At 36.7% G+C, this 15,695-nt stretch overlaps 1 protein-coding gene across 1 annotated transcript in view; it reads right to left on the minus strand.

Moving 5' to 3' along the window:
• LOC107589473 (histone-lysine N-methyltransferase 2B-like) overlaps positions 1-12,704 on the minus strand; it is a 36,940-nt gene extending 24,236 nt beyond the window's left edge. The window contains exons 1-11 of the mRNA XM_016277923.1: positions 12,630-12,704; positions 11,850-11,916; positions 8,804-10,297; positions 8,121-8,308; positions 5,877-5,984; positions 5,640-5,796; positions 4,445-4,655; positions 4,236-4,288; positions 3,750-3,998; positions 3,547-3,641; positions 2,163-2,273 (exon numbers count right to left, since the gene is read on the minus strand). Coding sequence (XP_016133409.1) covers positions 2,163-2,273; positions 3,547-3,641; positions 3,750-3,998; positions 4,236-4,288; positions 4,445-4,655; positions 5,640-5,796; positions 5,877-5,984; positions 8,121-8,308; positions 8,804-10,297; positions 11,850-11,916; positions 12,630-12,704 — 2,808 coding nt within the window. The remainder of the gene's footprint in view (positions 1-2,162; positions 2,274-3,546; positions 3,642-3,749; positions 3,999-4,235; positions 4,289-4,444; positions 4,656-5,639; positions 5,797-5,876; positions 5,985-8,120; positions 8,309-8,803; positions 10,298-11,849; positions 11,917-12,629) is intronic.
• Between the last annotated feature and the right edge of the window lie 2,991 nt (positions 12,705-15,695).

Genomic DNA, 15,695 nt, shown 5'->3' on the forward strand with positions numbered 1-15,695 from the left:
CAAAAGCACGTGCAAATGATACGTTCCGTCATCTGTCATCGCGTTATAAGCGCGGATCCTGCGGGAATGAGTACAATTGTAATTAATAGCTGCAATCCCGGGCCGAAATTCAAGTCCTGCTCTGTGTTCTCTGCTAATAACCCAAGTGTGAATGATGTGAGCGGCGTCACTATGTTCGTTTATGTGTTCATGACATGTACTCATATACTGAGGCTGAAAACACCGCAAGCTTCAGTAGGCATATGTGTAGTAAATGAAACCGCATGTCTGCGCTATTAATTTCCACGAGGGGCAGACTGGGAAAAAAAATTCAGGCCGGGAAATCTCTTACTCATACACCCACAACAAATTCTGAAACATGGACAACCCTATTTTTTGTATGGACCTCACATAAAAAAAAAGGTTTAAATCCTTAGGTTTTGCTTATTTTGCATGTCCTTAGGGACATGCAAAATAATTAAAAGTTCTCTCCTGAACTGCACCTTCACTTCAATTTTTCTTTTCAGTCTCTTTATTTTGCCCTGATATCTATCTCTCTCATGACTTTAATCACTTTGATTCAAGTGTACTGACCTACTTTTGATTTATTCGTCCAAAATGTGGCATATTCCGTCCGCGTTAGGCTATAGGAATTCCGTTTTTATGACTGGATTCTACGAACCAGTCTGTGTTTTCCGCATCGCAGAAATTATAGGGCCGTATGTCTCAAGAGTAGTCAGTGCAATTTGGGAAATAAATCAATTAAATATGTATGTGGGTGTGTGTAAATATTCAAATGTAATCCCCTTTGTAATCGTTAACATTTTCATAAGTAACTAATTTAATTACATATTTTTTCTTAGTAACTGTAACTGATTACAGTTACATTTATTTTGTCATTAAATTACGTAACGCCGTTGCATGTAACTACTTACTCCCCAACACTGGTTGCTTAGCAACAGCAGACGCCTCCGGAGCGCAAGCGCCCGAACACTTTGGAAAAAAGCAGAAAGCGGCGGCGCGCCTTGCGTTTTCCACACGTTTTTAGGCGCGACATGTGAACAGCCCCTTAAACGGTTGATTCATTCAGGAACGAAACACGTCATGTTGCTCAGAGACGCAAAACAGCACTGTGGCTCTGTTTGGAATTATTTTTGTTGGCGAAAGTGTGCAAAAACGTAAGTCTCTTAACAAAACTTCTAGTTTATTGAACTGTTGTAAACAAATCAATATCACATTTGTATATGGTAATTTTTGGAGAGAAAAAAAGGCACTCTTCCGTGTGAACTTGATTAACTATATGAAGTGGTATAAATATACACATTTTCTGCCCCCATGTCTTGAATTTGTGATCATTCTGAATGTATTTTAATAGACTCAATCATGCAGTGATCAGGCAGAGCGCTAGACTTCACGTAATGCGTGCACTCTGTAGGTGTTTTGAACGTTTTTTTTTTGCGTCGTGAGAATATTGAGTATCATATGACCCCTTTAACTATATCATGTTATGAATAAACTAAACATTTCACATTTTTACCTCAGTGTGTTTCTTCTGAGTATATGTGTGCTGTCACGCTCATTTGTTCTGAAGTCTCGAGACAAACAGAGTGAGCCTCAGAGCGACCTTGTATTCTGCTAACTTACTGCAATTATCTCTGATGGCGTAGTAACTTACCGCAGGGAAGAAAAAATATTCGGTCTGTCCAATGATTGTAAACAGTCATTAGGTCTGTCAGACTGAAGATATTTTAGCAGTAATGAGACCAAAAATATTTAAGACCCATCGAATCCGAATTTAAGACATTTTAAGGCCTTATATTAGGAAAACGTTATTTAAGACATTTTAAGACTTTTTAAGGACCCGCGGACACCCTGTGTTTATTTAAAACATTTTATTGTAATAATACTACACAATATTACTGTTTTACTATATTTGTAATCAAATAATTACAGCCTTGGTGAGCATAAGAGACTTCTTTCAAAAACAATTAAAATTATTACATTTAAAATCTTTAAAATTCTAAACGTAATCATTCCAAACTTTTAATGGCTAATAAGGTCCTAATTGAATTATATTAATTCAAATTTCATGCGTTTTGGATGAATAATCTATACTTAACCACAACACCCAAAAAACTAAGCTTCTGGTTTTATAGAACACTCATTGAAATCTCAGTGCTGACCTTGAAGTCCACACGAATCTTGTTCATTGTCCCCTGTGACAGCTTGCCCCTCTGGGTGCAGCCATTGACCTGTGGAGTCAGAACACTGGACGGAGTGTGCTCCACCGAAGTCTGAGAATGAGTAAGAGAGGAGCAATGAGTAAAAGCTTGCTCCTCTTCCACCACTTCACACATCACTTTCTGTGAGTGTGTGCTGTCGCATTCAGTAAGCGGGATTGCTAATCCCAAATGGGCCGCTTGCACAACACTGGCTGGAAGCCTCTCCAGCCGCAACTGCAGCCTGCGCCCATGCTTGAGGGAGGCACTTCCTGTGGGGGTGAAGGGATGGTGGGTTGGTGCTGGTGGGTCCGAGGATGATGATGGTTCAAGTGGCTCCTGTGTGAATGTCAAAAAAACCAAAAGAATAGGGGGTATATGGAGGGGAGCAGCATTATAGTGGGACCACAACACAAGCAGGAAAAAGTTTTGATAAAAAGTGGGCAAAGGAAGACCATCACCAAAACAGAGCATGAGAAGAAATGAGAAGGCAGACAGCAGAGGGAAGCATTTCCATCACCATCAGAACTGTAGATGTTCAGAACAACAAAGGCAAGAGTAATACTAGTCCAACAATGTCCTAACCAGGCAGAACGTTATGAGCAAGTACAGTTCTTTGATGTCTAAATTTTTGTCCTAACCAGTGGCAACCACAAAAAACAATATGTGCATATTTACATTTCAATGATTTTCGCTTAGGTAAATAAAGAAATTACTTGATGCCAGAAACTACAAAAAATGTAACACCTGATTAGAACAAATGGTTATACTGTAGTTGTGGAAAGACAGGAAGAACCGCTTCTAGGAATAGGGTAAAAAGCCTTTTTTTTTTTTTTTTCTAAACAAAGACATGAGATTAATCAGGTTTGTTACCAAATGAAGAAGTTAAAGAGGATGACATTTCAGAGATGATTCAGGAATTGAATTAGTTGGGGGGGGGGTTAAAGGAATGAAGAATTAAGATAGTATCATTTTCATCATAAAACAGTAATTAGTTAGTTAGTTGTCATTTTCAAATCCTGTAAAAAATAAACAATGTAAAATATTTGATTTGATTTTACAGTGAAATACTACAATTACAACATATAATAATATTATTATTTTTAATTTGTATATTATTTATTTTTTTATTCATTATATTTTTATTATTACAACATTTGTGGACAAACTGTACAGCCCTACAAACAATCCCAGCAAACATGGAGCTTCAAAAATTGATTGGACTTTTCCCCCCCCAAACTGATGCATTCCTTGACCAAATATATAGGTTGATTATTGATTATAGCTTGATTAATTGTCAGACATTTTTCCATTTTGAGATCATCAAAATCGAGACGAGTTCCCATACCTTATCATTTCTGCGTTGGGCCCAAAAAGCTCTGTAAAGCCCTTGCCGTTTCTGCTTTGTTGCCTCTTCTGGAGCAGTTACAGAAGTAGCCACTTCTGGAAAATAGTTTAAAGTATTGGTTTGGCCAACATATCTCAACTCAAAGACAAAGAAAGAGCTGTCCAATTAATATATCATTTTAAGTGTTGATATAAAATTCATACCACTTGATTGAGTCTTTTGGGTCCCGCTGGCCTTTGTCTTTTCAGAGTTGACACTCTGTGTCTCTGTGTCAGAGGAGTCGTACCCCAGCAGTTTTCTGTAGGACTGAGGAGTGACTTGTCGTCTGGGCTGCCTCCTAGTGGGGCTGAACTGGGCCTGGCCTGTTCCATCATCTCCCCCTTCCTCCTCGTTTTCTTCTTCACTGCTGTTCATGCCAGCGGCCACTGATGGCCGGCGCCGCTTCATCTGGACTGCGTCAAAGAGAGGTGGTCAAATAAAATGAACAAATCTGCACGCATAACCAAAAGGCAAGCCAACTTCGTCTGCTTATGTTGGTAGGTACCAGTAGTTTTAACTGCAATATTTGAAATCACATACATTTGATTCACTTTATATATTTTGTTCACATTTTGCATTCCCAAGTAACTGAGAGGTTGATAATGAATTGCTAAAAAATAATTTACATTTTAAATAGGCAAGTAGAGTACCTTTGTTAAATCGTCCCATTTTGTTCCGCTCAATCAGCACACATTTCTTTAGGCTGTTAAAAAATTTGAAAAACAAGTCCAAAATAGGATTTAATACCGAAAACACATTTTAAAAAGGGAAAAAAGTGATGTATGATGTGACCCCTTTAAAAGCTGGGAAAGGTTTACTCCATTGGCTACCATGTAATTGACACTATTCGTTCGCTTACACACAGCTCTGCCGTTTCTTGTTGGGTCCTCCAAATTTGGGCTTGTCCAGACAGAACACACACCTCCTGCAGTCCTCCAGCCGATTGCAGCCCTTGCAGCGCATGCAGCGTTTTAGCCGACAGCCAAGGGCTGTGCTTTCGTACCGGCGTCTAATTGTCAGCTTTGGCTCAACAGATTCTTCACTCTCAGCTTCTGAGTGAGATGCAACATCTTGAAGAGCCAGAAGGGGCAGATGGAAGAGGGAGGCAAAAGAAAGCATCTAACATAAGAATAAGGGCATTTTGGGCATGTCAAAGTTGGGTTTAGAAAGAAATAAAGTGAACACTGCCTTCTAGACATAGGATAGACCTAGATACAATACCACAAGTTGGCATTTCACAATTATTATTATTAGTAGATAATAATTGTGCAGTTTAAATTGCAATCACATGTTGCCAATTAATTTTTCAATTAAGGGAAAAAGATATATCCTAAAAGGGTGGATTGTGTTTTTACTTATGTTTTTTTGCAGTAGTGCATTATGTGAGATCTCCAAACAATGCAGTTTGCATGTGTTGTGCATTATGAATGCAACACACTCCAGGATCATTTTATTTTCACATTTACTTAATTACAAAACCTTTGGCCATTACATGCTAGCATATTAAAAATGATGAGAACATTGCTGCTTCACAAAATATCAAGTTAAAGTTAAGGGTTTAATGCAGAATTACATTATTATTGCATCCAATTATACTAAATGAAATTACTAATAATAGTAATAATACTAAACATACTATGCATGTGGGCAATAATAATAATGCAATAATGGAAAGTGGTCCAAAAAGAGAGATATTTTAGGAATTATACATTAAATAAAAATATATATATATTTTTAGATTTTAGAATATTTTTATTTGGAATATCATAAATATTTATAATAGAATATCTCTATTTACAACATTTTGCATTTGTTATATTTATCATTAAATATATATTTTAAATCATTCTACCCTCTCTACAATTTGTTTACAAAGCCTTAAAGGAAATCATACATTTTATGCTTCCAAACCCAGCGTGTGAACATATTACAATAACACTGTAACTAACATGAACAAAATATACAATTTCCAGGTCAAAAGAGCCCAGATGTCTCCATGAGCAACTGTCACTTATAATGGATGCGGACAGAATGAGGAAAGGAGAGTTGTGTACCCTCTTCGGCAGGTGAAGCAGTGATCCCCTCTCTCTCATGCAGAGGAAGGGCGCTGAGCCTTGGAATGTCGTCGGGAACCATGGCGCGTGGTTGTCCCAGTGCCACCGCTGCTGCTCGACACACATGCTTTATACGCGGACCACCGATCAATTGCTCCTATGGAGTTAAAAGGGCATAACGGTAACTCACGATCCAACTAAAATAGCTGCAGAGCAATATTTTGTATTGAAGCATACCTGTGGAGCACCCTCTGGGTTAGCTGGGACTACACTCTTCCCCCTCTTTCTGCCTATCTGCATGACTGCTGCAGATCTATCTCTTACTCTCACAGAGTTAGACAGAAGCTGCAGAGCATAAACACCATCGTAAGTATAATTACACAGAGTACTGTGGCATTCACAAAGATAAAAAAAGACTTAATATGTTTATCAGTGTCGGTAAAACTTTTTTTAAGGTGTCCTTGTTACACGTTACATGTACTTACTATTATAATAACAATTAATTATGCATAATTACATGCAAGTAATCCTAAACCAAACCCTAATCCTAAACGTATAGTAAGTACTAAGGATGTGCGAGACGACTAATTTGACCAACGCAATTTAAATGCAAGTTTTGTATCCGACTAGTCTAAAAGCAAGAAACCCCCAAAAGATGGTAAGAAAAAAAAAAACTTTGTGCGTGCGTGTATATAATAGCCTACATTTGAAATACTTCATCTATGAATCACACTGTCAAATCCCTCAATGAATTCCACTAAAAATAGGTCACAGTCATGCCGTACGCTTGCCTCGCGTTATCATCATTTACTTTTAGGCGGTCGTTAAAAAAAAAAAAGCACACACTCAACGTCAGCCAATGCTTATTTATTCAAATCAGCTGGGGAAATGCAGAACAATGGAAAATCAATCAATAGCCTGACAGAATTCTTCATCTTCATATAACGTTAGCCAACATATTAAAACAAGTCAAAAACAATAGGAAATTTTATCAAGGAATAGCATTAAAACGGCTTTTAAAAACATACTTCATGTAGCCTAGGCTATATCATCTAAAAACAAAAAGAACAAAAAGAAAAACAGGACCTGAGCCGATTAACAATTCCTGCACTTGAAAAAACGCGCTCTGCAGGAACTGAAGACTTAGGCACGCAGAGATAACGAAAAGCAAGCCAACAGAATTTCGGAAAGCGCCTGGACATCCCGCACCACCACCGAAGTGGGTCTTCGTTAGAGGAATAGACGGCGCGGACGGGATCGCAGCGGCGGTGGGCTGTAGTGAATGACGTGATTGACATTAGCAGGCTTTGGCTAGTCTCTAAACTAACGCTTACATGCCTGTATTGAATATGATTACGCATCGCTCCAGTAGTTATTGTAAGCCAATTTGACATAACACAGTTTACACAAAACTTTTCCGTTTCCTTTTAATTCAAAATAACCCCACACCTTGCTCGTCTTTCGCGTGGTCACTTTTGAGCTCGCCACAACTGACACGAAGAAAAATAATTTTATTATTTTTCAAATGCTTTATATTTTGTCTTGTTATTTAAAATGTTTTAAATGTAACAATGGTAATTTGATAACAAAATTATGGTAATTTGAATGATAATTATGTTTTTTCTTTTTCTGTCGTGTAATCGACTATTGTTTTCAGTGTCGATTAGTAGGAGCTGTACAGTTTAGTCGACTAGACCCACACATCCCTAGTAAGTACATATAGTTCATTAATATTATTCAGCACTTAAATGTATAATTACACTGTAACAAGGACACCTTAAAATAAAGTGTTAATTAGAAGAAAAATATATATATATATTCACACTAAGATATCAAGAACAACAAAAAATAAAGTTGAGTCAACAAATTGTTTTTTTTTAATGTTTTCAAAACAAGTCTTTTATGCTCACCAAGGCTGATCAATAATTTATTTTTTAAAGATGACTTTTTACAGTAATATTGTAAAATATTATTACAATTTAAACATTTTCTATTTTAATATATTTTAGAATTAAATTTTTTTCCTACGATGACACTTTGTTAGCTGAATTTTCAGCATAATCACTCCAGTTCTTAGTGTCATATGATCTGTCAGAAATCATTTTAATATGCTGATCTGGTGCTCAGGAAACATGTTTTTATTATTCTCAATGTTGAAAACAGTTCTGCTCCTTAATATTTTTGTGGAAACTGTGATACATTTTCGTCAGGATTCTTTGATGAACAGCATTTGACAGAAAAATAATTTTTTAACATTCTATCACTTTTTACTATCACTTTTGATCAATTTCATGCACATTTGCTAAATAAACTAACAATTTTAATTTAATAAAAAGAAACTGTTGTACTGACACCAAACTTTTGAATGACCCTCAAATGAAAACAAAAACACTCAGTTCACCCATCTTATGAATATTGTCAGAACTTGTCAAATACATATCGACTTGTACAAATGCAACAAAGCACTGTTTGTATTCTGACCTGAGCTGATTTGAGCTGTTTCTGTTGGTCGATTTTAATCAGTTGGACTCTTGCTCTCTTCAGCAGGTGGAACATCCTCTTATTGGCCCCGGAAATACTCATTCTCTGGGTGTTTCCACCTTGCTCCACCATCATCTGGGCACTTTGTGCAGTCGTTTCAGTGGTGCCTTCAAGGCTGGTAGTCTCTACTGAAGGAATAAATTACCCCAGGATTAGGAGGAAAAGAACAGACCAAAACATATGGAGAGGTTTTTTTTGTTGTCGTTTGCTTTATTAGCATAATAACATTGATTTCATCTTTAATCTTGTTATACTAATTATTGCATTTGCATGTAAAGTACTTAGTCTTTTTTTATTTATTTTTTTACTGTAAAGCACTTTTAGGTGCATTCCTTGCATAAAAGGTAGTCTACAAATAATTTAGTATTATTAGTGGCATAATACTCAAACATGACAGAAAAAGCCCTACCGTTCTCTTTAGCAGGGCCTCCATAATAACATTGATTTCATCTTTAATCTTGTTATACTAATTATTGCATTTGCATGTAAAGTACTTAGTCTTTTTTTATTTTTTTTTTTTACTGTAAAGCACTTTTAGGTGCATTCCTTGCATAAAAGGTAGTCTACAAATAATTTAGTATTATTAGTGGCATAATACTCAAACATGACAGAAAAAGCCCTACCGTTCTCTTTAGCAGGGCCTTCTGCCAAAGATGCAAGCGGCATCTGATCAGAGAGTTCCCCAACATGTATGGTTACTTTTGGCACCACTCCTGGAGAATACATGTCCTGCAATTTGAGATCAGACTTTCTTCCTCCCACATCAAGGGTCCCTCCCTCAGAACCGTCCTCCGTTAGTTTGGAGGTTGCACTGGCAATCCTCTCCATCCTTCGCTTTGTCAGGCATGCTGTGAGCTTCTTCAATTTCCAGTATATCTTATAGTGGTCAGCAGATTGGCCAGGTCTCCTACCCCTACCACGAGGACCACCAGACATCCTAGAGGAACTCAAAATGGGTCTGACACCCTGAGATCGTACCTTTTCCAAAACACCTTTTTCATTGTTGTTTAGGATCAGCGGTTCTTGTGCGGTTTTTGGCTTGCTCCCGGAATGAAGGGTTTGGAGCTCAATATTCGGTTTCCCGAGATCTGTTGGGATCTCAGTAAGAGCTGGTTTCTTTGGGGAACCTCGTTCTGGAAGCGCAGACATGCGCTCATCATCCATGAACCTCTTCGGGACCTTGATGACCCGAGAAGATCGAGCACTAACAATTGGTCTAGTGGAGTGTTTAGGCTGTTCAGCTTGGCTTGCAGGCTTGGATCTCTCAATCTCTCCAACTGCCTGTTCCTGTCCTTCCACCGGTTGCAGCACATGTGTGGAGTCTGTCTCTAGAGCAAGTTGCTGTCTCTTTCTTGGCATGTTAGAGGCCTGTCCTTGACTGTGAGGTACTTTGTGGCACACCTCCTGTTGCAGTAACTTTCTTGGTCGCCTAACAAAAGGCTTCTTTTGGGAAGAACTTAAACTATCACTAAAAGAAGGTCCTGCATCTCCACCAAGAGATTCTAGAGGCTCCTTGTTTGCGTCTGTACTTCTGCCCCTTCTCTGTTTGGCCATTGGTTTTGAGGATACAGCAACTGCCTGATCACTAGCAGCCATTCCCTCTGTCTTTTTCCTGTGGGTCTTAGCATATTCTGTTGAAGCTCTTTGGTTTTGGGTGTCTCTAACTCCGGAGGCTCTCTCTTTACCTTTAACCAGTGTTAAACTCCACACTAATTTGCCCTGCCTCGTCCGTCTGTCTACTGCACTGGAACCACGCTTCTTTGACCTTCCAGTGATCTCCTCCTCTTCAAAAGCCCCATCAACATTTTCATAATTTTCTGTCTTTGAGGAGACCCATGTTCCCTCTTTCTGGTTCCTGAGTACCCTATCATTTCTCTTACTTGAGCTGCCCTGTTTCAAATGTTCATCTTTATCCACAGATGGCCTTTGTAACTGTTCCGTTACTTTTTTGGTCACCTTCTTGGCTGCCAATTTAATAACCATTTTGGGCCTCACAGATTTTTGATCAGTTCTGGAAAATCTTTTGCCTTTCATGTCAGGTTTTTTCAATAGTGATGATTTTAGATTTGGCGCCAAAGGTGGCTTCACCTGTGAGGATGCCAGTTTAAGGGGTCTGCCTTTAGAAAAGAAATAGACAAAAATCTATTAAAGCATTTTATTTTTAATAAACACAAAAGAGGCAAGAGAGCATAAACCATATTATTAATCATGGCAGTCTTTTAAAAAATTTTTTTTACTGAATTATTCTCAATTAGGGGATGCATCGATATCAAACTTTTGGCATATAATGATAAATAGATAATTATTTTGATATTTAGATATTTCAATTAAAATTCTAAACTCTTTTGTTAAAATGTTATTGTTAGTGGTTAAACGGATCATTGTTGATCCGTACGGACCAAGCCCCACGGTTTGGCACGCATGTGATCCACGGATTAATTGCAAAATTTAACCATAATAGAGTATAAGTTTATAATTTGTTCGTATTTACACAAGCAAGCTTTTTTTAAACAATTTCAGAGAAAAAAGGCGAAAGGGAACTCTATTCGTCACTCGCGCGCTGTTCTCCACACACACAGCCGCACACACATTAAGCACACGTGTTTCAGACAGCGCACGAACACCAAACTGAATCCTCTTCTGAATCCTCTGAACAGACACATACACATAAAATTATGACAAAATACCCATCTCGACAATCATTCAATTAAACGCAGTCAGTTATGTCTCAAGTGAATGAAAACAGCTGAGAAAGAAATCGGATGTGATGTGTATCATTTTATCGGATTCGTGCATCAGGTTTTAAAGGAACAGCGGCCTATAAATACTGCAGCTGTCATTAATGATCATCAAACAACAAAACAGCTGTGATAAAAATCTATATTTAATTTATACAGTGAACACTATGCAGTGTTATTTCCCCTAATTATTACATATCTGTATTTGAATACGACCAACCTTATTTTATTTGTAACATATTCTGTTGTATTTATCTATGCTTGTAATTTGTGTATTTGTTCTTATTTTATTATATACTGGCTGTTCTCGTCTGTTTAGTCATGTTTAAACTTTCTTAGTTAATCTAGTAGTATTTGCTGTGGTATCAAATAAGTACTTTGCTTTAAGTAATAAATGGAAAGCAAGTTAAATTGAAATATTTTTCTTTTCTTGCTGATCCGTAAAATGATCTGATCCGTAGGTCAAAAACCGTAATGTGATCCGAGCCGTGAGATTTGTGATCCGTTGAACCACTAGTTATTGTATATTTATAAACAGCTGAAACTAGAATTAAGGCATAACACCATGTATGAAAAGATACATTTTCATTTTAAAATCTTTAAAGATCCATAGCCTTGAATGACCAAGTTTAATATAAAAAAACAGCACATAGGACAGCTGAGACCAAATTACTTTTATAGTTTACACCATTGGTTTCAAACTCAATTTCTGGAGGGCCACAGTTCTGCACAGTTTAGCTCCAACCCTAATCAAACGCACCTGATCCAGCTAATCAAGCTCTTCAGGATCACTAGAAACGTCCAAGCAGGTGTGAGTTGGAGCTGGTTGGAGCTAAACTCTGCAGAGCTGTGGCCCTCCAGGAATTGAGTTTGAGACCACTGGTTTACACCATCAAAATACTTAAGACATGGAAACAACTGAAACACTCACTTGATGAGCCTTGTCCAGAACTCGAGGACCATTGACCATCCACTCTAAAGCCTGTGAAGTCTCCCTCCTGAGAAAGAACGATAGATAAAATATAACACCACAAAACTACATGTAGACCGTTAGTGTATTTTATTAATTTAAAATCAAATTAATTTAAAATATGCAGGAACAGGACATTTAGATTATTTACACAGTTTTCTCTTTCTCTGCACTGGCTAATCCAATAGTAGTTCAATGAATGTTTGCAGTCCATTATATTACTCACTGCTAAGTACAATGACAGATGGCAGGACTACAAAACCCCTGCTTGACTGATAACACTGGAATGATCAAAACAAAGGAATCAGTTTCCATGAGTATTTGATTATTATAGGCCAGGCTTCACATACAACATCATAATATGTAACATGGGATCCCTGCTTCATTTCTCTAAAAGACTGAGTGGTGAGAAATGCTGACACAGAAGTGAACAATACACACATCACAGTACTAAATTAATATAGTAACCTTCTATAACACAATGCATTACTTTTACAGTTCAGCACACTGCACAAGTATTTATTTTTCTCAGTACATTCATAGGTGTAAGCATAGGTGTGAACATTAACTATTAAAAAATCTGCTATTTAAATACATGTGAAATGAGATACAGTCATTCATGAAGTTTGACAACAACTCTGATATTAGCTAATACAGTGAAACACATGCACTGAAAGCTTGAATGCAGTCTGATTCAAAGCTGAACCAGCACAGAGCTCATGTTAAGCTTTGACATCACACCTTGTAGACTGATGCAATCCGAATCTGTGCTTTGAAATTCTGAGCTGTCTGCAATAGAGGACTTTCCAGCATCATCCTTACATAACATAAAAGGACATTTGCAATTTATGTGGATATGAAAAACTGGACTTGATTTCGGAAGTCTGAATCATTTTGACCCATGAGCAGTTGTAAGTAGCATTGATTGGTTTATGGCAGGTGATGCTGACATGTATTGATGTTTCCAAGTGTGGGCATTTTTTTCCTGAGGTGTTTGAAAAAGACTGATAGATTAGATTAGTTTGAAGACTTAAAAGATTTAGTTTTTAATTTGTGTTGTATTTTGGAAATATCCTACTCTTTACAGTATTGCTAAATTTGCTGATGTTATTAAGTTGTTACTACTTACTAGTTAATGCCCTGTTGCACTTGGGTGCTTTGGTAAAATCTTTTGTAAAATTAAGCTATACATTTTAAAATAGTTTGTTTTGAGATTTGCCTGTTCTTATTTTCAGTGCTTTTTTCAAAAGCAGCTTTTAAAAGCTGTAACTTTCAAAACTCAAAACCACCTCCTCAGTGCATATTTATTGGTCATTTATGGACTATTGACATCTTTTCAATGAATTTGAAAAGTTTTGCAGCAACAATACCTTTTTAGTGTTCAGATTCCTGACTAAATGTAGCACCTCCAGCTCTGCATGTTTCTGAAAATTCCTTGCATTAGACATGAGTGCTGAGGTTTATTCGTAGCACTCTGTGATCATTTCGCACTGACCTTCATAGATCATTTCAGCATGAATTATTTTGTTTCACTTTAATGGTGGATCCTGAATTAACACTGGTCATATGCAAATGAAAATGTCTTTGCAAATAAATAAAATGCTGTTACTGGCTGCTGCCGCTATAGAATTATTAATTTAATTAAATAATGCAAAAAACCATTAATGACCTTAAAAGTGGTAAACGTTTCTCATTTCACCTGCCTTTAACAGCTAAAATTTTCATAGATCAATATTAGGGATGTAACGATTCACTCAAATCGCGATTCGATTTGATTCACGATTTTGATTTCGCGATTTGATTCGAGTCATGATTTTTTTTAACAAAATGAGATTTAAGACAAATTTTAAATTGAATGTGTCCTTTTATTATTGCTTGGACAAAATGCTGCACATTTCTTTGTGAAATTGAAATATAACACTATAATATACTAATATAGCACTTGCATATTATAGCTCTTTTGTTGGTTTTGATTGCTTCCATTGTCCTCATTTGTAAGTCGCTTTGGATAAAAGCATCTGCAAAATGACAAAATTGAAATATAATGTAAATGTAAATAACAAAACCAAATTGAAATTTTAAAACAAGCCCCAAATCAAATAAAGAAGTAACACAAATAAAATAAATATCTTCATATAAACAAACTACGGCTTTTTCTGTGCTCTTTCCATTTAAAATTAGAGGCAACCACTGCATTTTAATCATGATTCAAACAAAGATGCTGCATACATGCAACATGAGCAGTTTTTTAATCTAAATTAGATTCTATAATTTCGAAATTTGAAGCAAAAACAGAATGGTTTGACTTCAGTTTTGTGAAACTATACATAAAAAAAATATCTGCATGAAACAGCAGACGAGCTGAATGAGACGCAGATTCACTCTGCCAGCAGGTGGCGCTTAAAGCGTTTCATTGGTTTCCACTGTAAACAAAGCAGCGCTGCACTTATGAACTTATAGCAGAACATTATAGAGAGGCAAGATGAATAATTCATGCTGAAATGATCTATGAAGGTCAGTGCGAAATGATCACAGAGTGCTACGAATAAACCTCAGCACTCATGTCTAATGCAAGGAATTTTCAGAAACGTGCAGAGCTGGAGGTGCTACACTTAGTCAGGATTCTGAACACTAAAAAGGTATTGTTGCTGCAAAACTTTTCAAATTCATTGAAAAGATGTCAATAGTCCATAAATGACCAATAAATATGCACTGAGGAGGTGGTTTTGAGTTTTGAAAGTTACAGCTTTTAAAAGCTGCTTTTGAAAAAAGCACTGAAAATAAGAACAGGCAAATCTCAAAACAAACTATTTTAAAATGTATAGCTTAATTTTACAAAAGATTTTACCAAAGCACCCAAGTGCAACAGGGCATTAACTAGTAAGTAGTAACAACTTAATAACATCAGCAAATTTAGCAATACTGTAAAGAGTAGGATATTTCCAAAATACAACACAAATTAAAAACTAAATCTTTTAAGTCTTCAAACTAATCTAATCTATCAGTCTTTTTCAAACACCTCAGGAAAAAAATGCCCACACTTGGAAACATCAATACATGTCAGCATCACCTGCCATAAACCAATCAATGCTACTTACAACTGCTCATGGGTCAAAATGATTCAGACTTCCGAAATCAAGTCCAGTTTTTCATATCCACATAAATTGCAAATGTCCTTTTATGTTATGTAAGGATGATGCTGGAAAGTCCTCTATTGCAGACAGCTCAGAATTTCAAAGCACAGATTCGGATTGCATCAGTCTACAAGGTGTGATGTCAAAGCTTAACATGAGCTCTGTGCTGGTTCAGCTTTGAATCAGACTGCATTCAAGCTTTCAGTGCATGTGTTTCACTGTATTAGCTAATATCAGAGTTGTTGTCAAACTTCATGAATGACTGTATCTCATTTCACATGTATTTAAATAGCAGATTTTTTAATAGTTAATGTTCACACCTATGCTTACACCTATGAATGTACTGAGAAAAATAAATACTTGTGCAGTGTGCTGAACTGTAAAAGTAATGCATTGTGTTATAGAAGGTTACTATATTAATTTAGTACTGTGATGTGTGTATTGTTCACTTCTGTGTCAGCATTTCTCACCACTCAGTCTTTTAGAGAAATGAAGCAGGGATCCCATGTTACATATTATGATGTTGTATGTGAAGCCTGGCCTATAATAATCAAATACTCATGGAAACTGATTCCTTTGTTTTGATCATTCCAGTGTTATCAGTCAAGCAGGGGTTTTGTAGTCCTGCCATCTGTCATTGTACTTAGCAGTGAGTAATATAATGGACTGCAAA

The sequence above is a fragment of the Sinocyclocheilus grahami genome, unplaced genomic scaffold (genome assembly GCF_001515645.1).
Source record: "Sinocyclocheilus grahami isolate Dianchi unplaced genomic scaffold, SAMN03320097.WGS_v1.1 scaffold116.1, whole genome shotgun sequence".
In the NCBI taxonomy this organism is placed as follows: domain Eukaryota; kingdom Metazoa; phylum Chordata; class Actinopteri; order Cypriniformes; family Cyprinidae; genus Sinocyclocheilus; species Sinocyclocheilus grahami.